At 47.8% G+C, this 12,791-nt stretch overlaps 1 protein-coding gene across 1 annotated transcript in view; it reads left to right on the plus strand.

Moving 5' to 3' along the window:
* The first annotated feature begins 7,381 nt into the window (after nt 1–7,381).
* LOC137608957 (solute carrier family 12 member 2-like) overlaps nt 7,382–12,791 on the plus strand; it is a 32,432-nt gene continuing 27,022 nt past the window's right edge. The window contains exon 1 of the mRNA XM_068335602.1: nt 7,382–8,381. Coding sequence (XP_068191703.1) covers nt 7,794–8,381 — 588 coding nt within the window. The 5' untranslated portion in view covers nt 7,382–7,793. The remainder of the gene's footprint in view (nt 8,382–12,791) is intronic.

Below are 12,791 nucleotides of genomic sequence, written 5' to 3' on the forward strand. Positions count from 1 at the left end.
TGAACATGAGAGGATACATCTTTGTCTGCCTAAATATAAACCAAGATTCCTAACTTCCTCTGGAGACAAAGGACAGCCCCTACCAAACCATACTGAATTGTTTTTGTCCCGTAATTTTAAGTTGAGGTAATTTTTTGTGGTATACTGTACAAACCATTAAGGCCAAAAAATCTGTTTTCCTCCACTTTCCCCAAAGTGAGTGAACTGTTTGGCCCTCAGGATTCCTCTGTTGTACCAAAAACAAACTGCCCCAAAGCGTGCTATTACTCTGGGACTACAGAAGTTTTTAGATGTTGTTTCATTGTCAGGGAACGAGACAGGATCAGGTTTCCTCTGCAATGTTCTTCCAAGTGTCCCAGCTTACATCATAATAATTATCGTAGTCATTACATTTAGTAGATCCTCTTTTGACAATTTCAAAAGAAAATAATGTGACTCATGTGGTATAAGTGACCTTCTTGCCTGTCACCTTTCACAGAACTGCTCTGTCCGACTACTGTATACCGCTCTGGGAGGGGGGCAAGCATGGAGGTAGAAAAATATGTAGCTGTTACCTATGATCTGGGTTGTGCAACCCCACGGGGGCACAAGCCAGTGTCAACTGTATGCCGGCCCCACGCCCGGGTCTATGCAGAGGGGTTGTGGCAAGTAGGGCAAAAAACTGCCAAATAAATATGAACTGGATGTAGCCCGGGTACCAACGTCCGCTACCAGCACTGTGAACCTAAAGGGGGGCAGCTACTGTGGGTCTAAAATGAAGCAGGACAGCGACTTCTCCAAGAGAAAGACAAGAACGGTCAGCCTCTAAACCTGAAAATATTGTTCCCTCTGATCTGGATCTGGAAAATTTGAATAACAGGTCAAACATGGCAGGGCATTCCAAGAAGCTTCTACTCTTTTCTTTTTAACATACTTTTCATAGATTCACACAAAAAATCTACAGCTGTCTCTTGTGTCCTGATGATTTTCTCTCAACAGGATGTAAATGAACTTCATTGAGTGTCCTCCCTACAGTCTTGACATGTGAGTATCTCCCAGAGAATGAGATGAGTTCACATGCTTTCAGCAGCAGAGTCATACTCTGTGAAAGTCACAGCACCCTGTTAGCTGAAAGGCCACAGGTATGGTCAAAACAAACCCGACGCTGCTGACACTAAACACTCGTCATCAATTCACTTGCAAAGCTCAGAGAGGACGTTCACTTCAGATACTGCAACACCTTTGATAGAGAAGTGGGTGACCTGAAGGAAGAGGGTGAGCGATCACCAAGCTCCACAAGAATCTGTACCGGAGCTCCGTTTGTGTTGGACTTCGAGCATCAGCCTGTTGTGAGCCATGAGCTGGGACAACCAGTCGACGTTAGTCATTCATGACTGGATTGGTGGATTGAACGCAATCCATTCACAGGTTACATTTAAAAAGTTGCCGCATAAAATAAAATTCAGGGAAGGTCACTGAACACATACTGGTGAGACGTGGTCATTCAAGATATTAAACAAAAGCTGGTGGTTATCCATGTTTGGTGACATCAGCGGGATGGGAGGTCAACATGATACACCAGAATTTGGTGATTTGCAAAACACTGAAAACCACACACACACACACACACACACACACACACACACACACACACACACACACACACACACACACACACACACACACACACACACAAACTATATCTTTGGACTTTTTCAATTGAGTAATTGAAATGTCCAAAGATATGTTTTTTTGTTTTGGAAAATCCGTATGAATTTGATGTCAACATATTCCACGAAAGTTTGGTAGAAAACAACAGTCAACAAAAGACTGCAAAAGTTGATAGTTTAACAAGCAATATTATGTCGAGACATTAGAGAATCTTGAACCAATGATAGCACCAGGACTCTAGTCAAAGAGTCCAGGTGTTAAACTGTCCTGCCTGCAGTCAAGACGTGTCACTATTTAAAATGTTTGGAACATTAGAATCCATTAAATAGAACTTAAAGAGACTCAACTCTGGAGCAGCTGGAATCCTCCACCAGGAAAGATTGGGAAACAACCCACTCCAGAATGACAGCGGTCATTCTAATCAGTTCACCAACTGAGTGTTAAAGAAGGGGTGAAGAACACAGAGGCTATACAACCCGGTCCCAACTGTAGAAAACCATCACATTCTAAAGCGGTCGTCAGTTTCATTGAAACTGAAATCTGACCATATAAATGTTGTCTCTGTGCTATTTTTGATTACAAATAGGTTTTCAATTACTTGCAAATAATTTGATATTGTTTCATTCCAGCTTTGCTGAAACAATTCTGGAAGAAGCCATGGTGACACTGGACAGAACTCTTCTTTGTCATTCAGGTGAGGAGAGGAGTCCATTTACCAGAGCGTAGCAACATTCCTCGTCAGTTCAGCTGAATCTGAGGTAGCTGTGAAACGGCGTCTTGAATTGTAGCAGGTAGAGCTGTCCATGTGACCCATTGGGACAGTTACAACACCGTTATAATTACAGTCATCCTGTTTTAGTTGTGTTCATACTATCTCAATAGAGGGTGCAGTTTGCTTTTTTTATGTTTCTCTCTATATGGTGAATACCTGGACATGTGGACGTTTGTACACTCAAGTTCACATTTCATGTCCCCTCTAATACCAGTGGTCAGCCAATAAACAACATTCATGGAAGAGCTTCCTGGTCCTGAGAAGCAGTGACAGGAGACCGGGTTGGAAGACTGAGGAGACTGAAGGTGCTGTCACACCATGAAGGTTTGGGTAATGCTGTTGGAGTGTTTGGAGAAGCAGTAACGCTCCACAAAGTTCAAATCCTCTCCAGTAAATACTGAACACAGGACATCCGTGAAGACACTAACAGCAGGAGACACAGGAAACGTGACTCTCCTGACATGGAGGCCTTGCAGTTCAAAGGTTGAGAGTTTCAGGTTGTAAATTTAGTCAGAGAAGTTGAAGCCCTTCAAACTGAATGTTTGACTGTACGGAGCCCACATCCCATGTGTTCAGCTGCGAATCTCCATTACGTGGAATGGCTGGAATGATCTGGAGGATGAAACCAGGAGATCAGTGGTTGGTCTAAGAATAGCGACATACCTTTGAAAAGGCCTTCTCCACTGAGGGTGTGGGCCCCTGCTCCACTGCACTCTCTCTGGAGATCTTCAGCCATCTGCAGGAGGATCCCACGGCAGCTAGGTCTGTGCTTCCGTTGAGAACAAGAAAACTTGCTGAACTCCATACAGACATTAAGAAAATGTTCTTGACTTTTCAACAAAATCCAAACATAATTTTTTTATTGTCGGTTCAAAGGATTCATAATGGCAGGGTTCTAATGTACTTTTGCCCACGTGCCACTTCTTCCCTTCCACTTCTTTCTCTTCTTTTTGCCAATAGTCTGGAGTCCCGATGGATGAGTGGATGGATGGATGGATGGATGGTTCAAGAAGAAGGAGTACCCTTCTAAGTGGAGTCTTCAAAGTGTCAAAGAAAAGCAGTCCTGTTGCCTAGCAACCCTGTCACCTGCAGTAGATTAGTGGATAGCAGTCATAAAGCTAACAAACTGAGACAAGGGTGTAGTGTCAGAAAAGATTGCAGTCGTGTTTGTCATCACTTTTTAATTCTGTTCCACCTGTTCCTCTGAGGAGCGTCCATAGAACTCTGTTTTATGTTCTAACCCTAACCCTCACCAGTGAGGACCAGATACAGTAGGGCAAAAAGTAGAGTTTGTGGTTTTCAGTTTCAGTGGCTGAGAAGTGAAGCAGACGAGAGGAACTGCTGAATACAGAGTACTGTCCCCTTCAGGCAGAACGGGGACGGCTGTCACCTCACAGCACAAGGATTCTGGATTTGAGTCCTTCCTGTGTGAAGACTGAATGTTCTCTGTGTGCCACACAGACACACACACCAGCCCTGATGAGGTTTAGCTATCAGTTAGCAGCCGCTCACATCTAAAGGACAGATGCCCACAAACCCTGGTGGGGGCTAGTGGGGGCTGGTGCCACCGGCCTGTGAAGCCGTGGTCTGGTGGGACACGTCAGGTTGTTCCTGCCATTAACTCGATGCGATCGTCTGTTTCTGGCATCGTGAAATGATTCCCACTAAGCTTTGATCAGGGTGGGGGTGCTGGCACCACGACCACAAACACACATTCCACACGGCTTTAATTAATTTAGTACCGAGATGTCAGTAGAACCACATCTACTACGACACGTCTGGAACCCAACACACAGACAACTGTCACCTGTTGTCATGGTAATGTGTTTCTACATCGTCAACCACAGAGGCCTAAAGGCTCTTTTGGAGGGTTTTCACCTCTGCCTGGGAGGTCAGGTTCTGGTAGCCAATCACACAACAATGGTTAGAACTACCGGACATAGTCAAGAGTGTCAGTCTGCTTTCTTCAGATAGGATGCTTTTTAAAAAATGCATTGTTCAACTTCCACCTTTGGACCTCAACAGGAAGTCTTCATGCACCAATGTGATAAGAACAATGAAGTACAGTAATACAGTACAAAAGTAATCTATGACATTTACACACACGTACAGTAGTCACAGATTTGGAGGTGACAGCACTTAGTTTACATTAAAGCTGGTTCAGTTTCACCCCAGGCTCCTCCTCAGGTTCCCACCCACCTCTGATTGGCTGGCAGCACCCTTGGCCCCCACTCTCTCCTCTGATACAAATAGGAGCTACTTAGTCAGAGTAGTCTGCTAACAAACAAACCTTCATGAGGTTTGTTTGTTAGCAGACAAACAAACCTCATGAAGGTTATTTACACCAAACAGCTCCGCTACATTCTGCACCACGACTCCAGGTGGAGGAGGCAGCGCAGTCCAGCAGTCCCCAACCATTGGGGAGATATGAAGAACGGAAGTTAGACCAAGAGACTTGAACTAATATACCTCCAGTCACATCTGGGCTAAGTGAGTTTCCATCCAGACGTTACCTTTAGAGTCCTTCAACAGGCGTCGTGACTCCTGCTCTGCTCTAATTCACTACTCCAAGCTGTACACAATACCTCCATTCACAGATGGAGGTGTGTTCCTGCCATGGAGGAACCACCCACTCATGAAAAGCACTACCCCTCCACACCAGCATGCACCCCTCAGGACCTGGGAGCAGCTCCAGCCTCTGTGATGGGGCTGGAACCAAACCCACAATCATTGAGGCACAAGCTGTAAGGTCCAGCTTTCTGTTTTTGACTCATTTAATAAAAGTCCCTGCAGGTTTTAATCAGCATCAAATCATCTTTGTTAAAGATTTTAACTCAACCTCAACAGACCCTACGGTCGGGCCTGTTCCATACCTTGATGCCCACGGGCTCATTGACCCCCCCATCTCCATATGGAAATAGACACATCCACTTCACACATCCACTGTCAACGTCCACACATCTCCATACGCACACAAACACACACACCCATGAACCCACAGTCTGTGGAGGTTTATGACTCCTCCCACCACATCCAGGAACATCGGTGATGTGTGTGTGTGTGTGTGTGTGTGTGTGTGTGTGTGTGTGTGTGTGTGTGTGTGTGTGTGTGTGTGTGTGTGTGTGTGTGTGTGTGTGTGTGTGTGTGTGTGTGTGTGATATGTGTAATCACAGCTGGTTAACATGCTTTTTCATCCACATGGGGTATAGGTATAGGTAGGTATAGGTAGGTATAGATTCGTAGGTCTGTAGGTTTGGTATAAATGCTTAAGCTTCACTGACACGTCCGAACCATCTAGTGACGTCACAGATGTCCTCATCCAAGAGGAGTTCCCCTTTCAAACCATGAGAGTAGATCAAAAAGTAATTCTTGTTCCTTTATTGTTCAGTAATAAGTTATTGTATGTCACATTTTCTTTATTTATAAATGTAGTAAATCTGTAACTTTGTGCTAAACACGAGTGTAGAAGGGCTGGACCTGGCACCACGATGTTAGATGCAGGGCTTTCAGCCGGTTCATGGAACCAAAACGAAAACCAAAAACTTTGAATTTTGCCAGGAATGAAAACTAAACCAAAAACTTTATCTATTTTAATGTTCTGGAACAGAATTGGTTATTCAAAATAATACTAACCAGTTAATACCATTTTTGTTTGGCTTTTTTCATTCAGAAAAAAATATCTGACCTCATGCTTCTCAATGAGTGATGCGAGCGGAGAGAAGTTGAGGCAAATCACTAACAGTCAAGGAGAAGACAGTCACCTAATGTGGATTATATTCCTAACAGGTAAATGCTGCAATCTGAAAATTAATTTTTTTAGACCAGGGCTGTCAAATGTATTTTCACCGAGGGCCACCTCAGCATAATGGCTGTAATCAAAGGGTCGGATGTAACTAATAAATGTAACTAAATGTAATTGAATGTAATGTAACATAAATGCAACTACTCTGAATTTATAACAGAATTTATTACTTATTCAAGTTACAAACATTACAGTTGCACAGAAAATATATGTTTATTTGTTGCTCTGTTATAACATAAATTCTTTTAATTTGTCAGGTTATGAAACCCACAGAACTCCATCCATCAAGGATCAAACTATTCAAGTGAATAAAGGAAAATAACATCAAACACAAGTTATGGCATTAAGTTATGGCATTAACGCTTTTGTAAATGTTAAAATGGGTTTTATTACTGTTTTATGGGAAATGTAGTTTTGGTCAAAGCACACCTTTGACCTATTTATTTTCACTCTGACCTTTTATGCTCTCGTGGGCCACATAAAATTATGTGGCGGGCCACATTTAGCCCCCGGGCCTTGAGTATGACACATGTGAGTTAGACATTAAGGGTTAACTCATTGGCTGCAGCTATTTTCAGAGCAGAGTTCCCGGGATTCTGCTCTGAAACTTTGAAGCTTCAAAGCTTTGAAACTTTGTTGTATCGTAAAACTTCTCCGTCTCCCTCTGATTCTCCATCCTCTGCTCCACAACTGGATCAGTGCTGTTATCCTGTTTACTGAGAGAGATGTCTACTGTGTGTAAACCAATTGCCTTAATTTCCCATTTAAAAAAGTCCTAAAGCCACCCACCTATTTATATTTACAATTAATGGTATTAACCGGTTCAGGAATTGGATTTCTTTGTTCTAACCGGAACAGGAACGTTAATTCTTGAGTGGAACGGAAAACCGGATACGTTATAATTCCGTTCCTTTTCGGAACGGACCGATGGTGACGTCACTGTGTTGGGATAAACGCTCGCGCCAACAATCAAACAAACAGGTAGAACTCGTCACGAGCACGCGCTCCACCTGAGCAGGGGAGCATCCGCGCGCCTGCAGCGTGCCCGCGGGCGGGGCTGGGCCTGTTGGCGCAGTTGTGACCCCTCCCCGTCGTCCGCTCTCCAGCGCCACGCCCACTGTACAGGGAGGTGATGTCCTCACGCGATACTTCGTCGCTGTCCAATAAGAACAAGACGTGCTGGGCGAAATGTCGCGAGGTCTGTAGGGCGGAGCCCCCCCTCCGTGAAGCCGATGCGGTGAGTATAAAGCAGCGAGGGACAGTCTCCGCGTATAGGAGGAGCTGCGGCAAGGTCGACCGGGCAGCTGCGCGACCACAGCGGCAGACGGAGCGGATACTGACTGGACGACGGTCCGTGGAATAACTACCGACGAGGACGGAGGGCCGCGACACGGTCCGGTTTGTAGCCACCGAGCGGGTAACGAGCTCCCCGCCGCCGCCTCACAGTTGCCTCTCCTTCCTCGTGTACTGGATCTAGTTTTCCGTGGACGCCCCCCCCCCCCACTCACCGCCACGCTCGACCCGAGCCGCCGTGTGGCTTCTCCCAGCTGAGTGGGGCTCTCTTCGGTCATGTCAGCATCATCTCCTTCGCACTCCGCCCCGGCAGAGGGGGCCGCCGCGGATGACTTTGTCGCCCCGGATTCGGGGCTGAGGCCCCCGGGTCCGACACCCAGCCAGAGCCGGTTCCAGGTGGACCTGGTGGCCGAAGCAGCGAGCGCTACGCAGGACAAATCCCCGAGCTCGGACGCGTCCACCAACGTCCCATCCAGCGACACGGCGACACCCCCCGCCGCCCCGGAGGGCCCGGGGCCCGCGGACCCGGGCACCGGCGGAGAAGAAGCTAAGGGCCGGTTCCGGGTGGTGAACTTCGCAGACCCCGGCAGCGTGGGGAGCGCGGCCTCCCCGGAGGCAGCGCCGTCCGAGTACGTCCAGAACGGCGACACTGTGATGAGCGAGACCAGTCTGCACTCGTCCACGGGTGGGGGGCAGCACCACTACCACTACGACACGCACACCAACACCTACTACCTGCGCACCTTCGGACACAACACCATCGACGCCGTCCCCAACATCGACTTCTACCGGCAGACGGCCGCCCCGCTGGGGGAGAAGCTGATCCGACCCACGCTGTCGGAGCTCCACGACGAGCTGGACAAGGTAGGACCACACACACTGGTCAGTTTGACTCGTTGTCATTGGTCAGGAGGGGCTCGTGTGGGCGTGGAGGTGTTCCTCACAGGTGACCTTCTGCTAGAGACCTCCAGCTGGTCCACCTTCTGCTGGAGATGGGTGAGGTCTGACTGTCCCACAGTGAGTTGTCCTCACCTGTTGGTTGGTTGGAGGTTGTTGTTGGATGTTTCAGGGCTGGATCTGAAGGACCTGGCTGTGTGCTGATGGATGAGAGGTTGATCAGTGATTAATCAGTGACCACTTCCATTGGTTTTCGTTTCTCCTGCTCAGGTGTGAACCGGCACCTTTCAGCTGGTGACTGGGTTCCGTGGGTTCAGGTTCTAATCACCGCTGCTCACTCTGGCTCTGAGTGACATCACCAGGACGAGATAGTGCTGCTCCTATCAGGGCTTGTTTAGGCTGAATGATGTGGGGGTGGATGTGAAGCGATGCCGGGTTGGTAGAACCGACTCAGGTTCACTTTGCTCTGTTGTTGTGTTCCTGATTCGTGATGTGTGTGTGTGTAATGTTAAACATGATGTGGTGTGTTTGCTGTTTTTTCCATGAATCTGAGCTTACAGTCTGTATCTTCAGAGAAACGCTGCAGCTTTTCTGTGAGCACCTTTTATCACACCGGTCTGTTTCCATTCCGTCCTTCATGGTCATGGTTCTGCTCCAGGTGGAGCTGGCCTGCAGGTCGTTATGGGGTGTTCTTGGCCAGCAGTCCAGGTGTGACTCACCGGGCTGGGATGACCTATTTGGGGTGACTACAAGTGGATGCTTGGTGCCAGAAACAGGAAGTGAACTCAGGTCTCCTTTGCGTTCCAAGGTCAGGTTTAGATAAACCTGAGACTGTAGCTAGAAGTCGACTGGGGGAATTATCACTGGTTCCTCAGTAGGGCTGCTTCAGTAGGACTCTCCAGTAGGGCTGCATGTCAACATGTAGGCTATGAATAGAAGGCTTTCGTCACATGTCAGGATGCTGACATCCATCTTCATCTTGTCTATGCTCTGTCTTCTCTAAATAGAAGGTAAGACGGCGTTTATTAAACTGTAAATGTTCACCAACAAACCTTTATTCGGGGGGGGGGGGGGGGGGGGGGGCTCATTCTGTTTAGAATATCTTCCAACATAATATTTACTAAATAATATGATGAATAATTTTTTCATATGTATAATTTATTATCAGTGATTGGTGTTGCTGTTGGTTGTGGGTTACGATTGTGATCTGATTTGTAGGTGGTTGAGGAGGGACGACCAACAACCTGCTGCTGCTTCACACATTATGTACACAACCAGACTGTCATGGTGACGCCATGGTGACAGCCTCCAGCGGGGTGGGGGGTGACTATCTTTCTTTAGTGTCCCACATGGACTCCATGTGTCTGAGTGGAGTCTCCGTTATTGAGGAGCTGATGTCACCACGAGGCTTCTGTCGGTCTGGTCTATTGCTTGTGAGGAAACGGCTTGAAAAGTGTCTTTCCTCCAGCTGACAGGAGGTCCTCCTCGTGTTGGGGTTCAGTCCATCAGGACAGCGGCGTGTTGTTAGCGTTTTGTTAGCGACTGATGAATGGGAGAAACAGTCATTCACAAAGTGATGATCTCTGACCTTGTTGTCTGTTTATCATATGAGGAGCTGTAGATCAGCTGTTCAAGGGAAGGCCATCAGGGGAATGTCACATTGTCATTCCACACTGATAGGACTTACAACGTTTTGTGTCTGCTGGAAGCTGCTCTGGTCCAGGGGGCAGAAGTACATTTTCTACCTTGATCCACAGCTTACGTGATGGTTGGACTGGTAGGGACCAAACCCCAGGATGAGTCTCAGGCTCATGAAGTTAACAACCAATCTAGACGCTTCCAGCCCGGAGCCACACCGTCCCACTGAACCCGATTCCACCATTAAGCTCATCGATACAGGAAGTGATGCAACATGGATTACACACTACTGCCCCCCCAAACAGCAAGTAGCTGGTGATGACAGACACCCCCAGCTCGTGTCCCTGGAACAAGGCCTTCATTGTGAGTTTAATGACGGGTTACTGGTTGGAACACAGTATAGACTCCTCAGAGACTCTGAGTCAGGCCCGTTTCATCACCACAGAATTACTGCTGCTGGTTTATCAGGATCAGTTGATCAGGATTTAATGAGCTGCTGGCTCTGGAGCGTATCGTGTGCTCTGAGGTTTTGGGGAGGGGGGTGCTGTGTGAAGGTCATGGTGTTTCCACTCACAGCTGATCCACTGTATGTCCAGATTGATGTGTGCAGTGGAAATTCCATTGCAGTGATCGACTGCTGGAAGCGATCAATGAGGTGCTGGATGCATCCGCAGGCAGAGAGACAGACGACCGGCCCCCGCCTCACCAGGTCCTGACAAAAGCTGCAGGTTCTTCATGTAACCTGATGTGGGAACACCTCGGTCCACCTCGGTCAGAAGGGGCTTTGGGCTCTCTGGACCTTCATGGAGATTCGATCCTTGACCTCTCACAGATGCTGGGGTTCAGGACCTTCATGAAGGTCTAAATCCTCAGACCGGCCTTGATCTGTTCTCTCGCTGCCTGACCAATGAGTTTATTGCTCGTTTATAGATGTAAAAAAGCACAATGAGACTTTTGTTTGAGTCTTACAAGCGTTTTTAAGAGCGAATCACCCCCCCCACACACACACACACACACATACTCCCACCCCCCTCTGTTTGTGGCACAAATTGTACACAGAAACAGGAAGTGGAGGATGCTCTGACTTCTGATGTGGGAGTGGGACTCCCTTTGTTTGAGAGTCAGCCACGGCTGTGGGCCTTACAGCTGCTGTAACACACACACACACACACACACACACACACACACACACACACACACACACACACACACACACAGTTTATAGAACTGTGTGTGTCCTTTGTTGGAGCCCTGGCTTCCGTCTTATCCCACATTGGAGTGCGTCACACGCAGCCTACCCCCCCCCCCACGTACAGACCTAATAGGAGCAAATCTTCATGTAATACAAACGTAGATTGACACGGTTTGTTTACTGCAGCCTGAGCAGCTGATAACATGTTGTTGTTGTGATGGGTTCTGATTGGAGCAGAGGTGATTCCAGCCTCCGTGTGAGGAGGTCGACCTTCAGAATCCCACTCAGTTTGCCTCCGTGGTCTGTCTCCACAGATCGACTATTTTTCTCACAGAGCACGCATAATATTTCCATCGCGGTGGGGGTCTGGATGCTGACATCACCCCCCCCCTCCCATGATGGCGTTTGGGTTTAATCCAGATGTTACACGGCTCGGATGGACATGAAGTCGCTGAGTCGTGACGGCGGGAGCTTCCAGCTTCCTGAAGCTCACGCGTCATGAGGTGGCGTTTAAATCAACTTCCTGTCATCTGAGCATCATGGAAAATTGGCAGCTTTCCTTTACACACACACACACACACACACACACACACACACACACACACACAGCCACATGTGTGCTCGTGCTAGCTGTTTGAAGCTATGTCCCCACCGGAGTGTTAGCATCCAGCTGGATCTACTATAAACGCAGGAACATGACATTTGTGATGGATGACAGGATTAATTTAGCTCAAGATTAATTTAAGTCAGGATTGTGTTTATCTTAGAATCGTGTTTATCTTAGCAGGAACAGTCTGGATACACGGCGAATGTGAGGATCGATTAAGTTAAGCATTTGGTTCAGTTCCCAAAGAGATCTCACCCTCTGGAGCTGTTCCATGCAGACCATCATCATCATCATCATCATCATCATTGTCATGGTTTTCGTGCACTGGGTACTGACTGACAGGATGGGGATGAATCACAGGACCTGATGACGTCAACAATGACTAACTGGCCGCTGCATCATCAGCTCAGCTCTGTTGGCACGGCCCAGGTGTGGGTGGGGTGGGTTCCAATGGGGGTGTTGTTCTGAGATGTGACGCCCCTCCCTTCAGGAGTGGATGCTTGTCTTGTGTGTTAAAACACCCCACCACCACCCCCGCTCCAGACTGACCCGCCTCCTGTTCTGGTCCATTCAGGGTTCTGCTCCCTCAGAGGAACAAACCCTCTCTGTTCTCACCTCCAGTACACTTTGTGCTGGAGTCAGACGAAATCTGAGCGCTGTGAGGCGGGGCATTCCCTATGGGGGGGCTTCAGTGTCATTCAACAATAATGGACCTGGGGGGGTGGGAGGTTCTCTCAGAGAAGGTGGACATCTGATCGTCCCGTGCGTGTGTGTGTGTGTGTGTGTGTGTGTGTGTGTCAGTATAGCTGATGTTGTATCCATCAGCCAACACGTCGTGGTGTCCCAAAGCATGACTTGTATCTTGGGTGTTCGCTTGTATGTCAAACAAAAATGACAGCTCATATCTAGAGGTTCTATTGTAGTTTTTCCACACTGTTTT

This window comes from Antennarius striatus, chromosome 15, assembly GCF_040054535.1.
Source record: "Antennarius striatus isolate MH-2024 chromosome 15, ASM4005453v1, whole genome shotgun sequence".
In the NCBI taxonomy this organism is placed as follows: Eukaryota; Metazoa; Chordata; class Actinopteri; order Lophiiformes; family Antennariidae; genus Antennarius; species Antennarius striatus.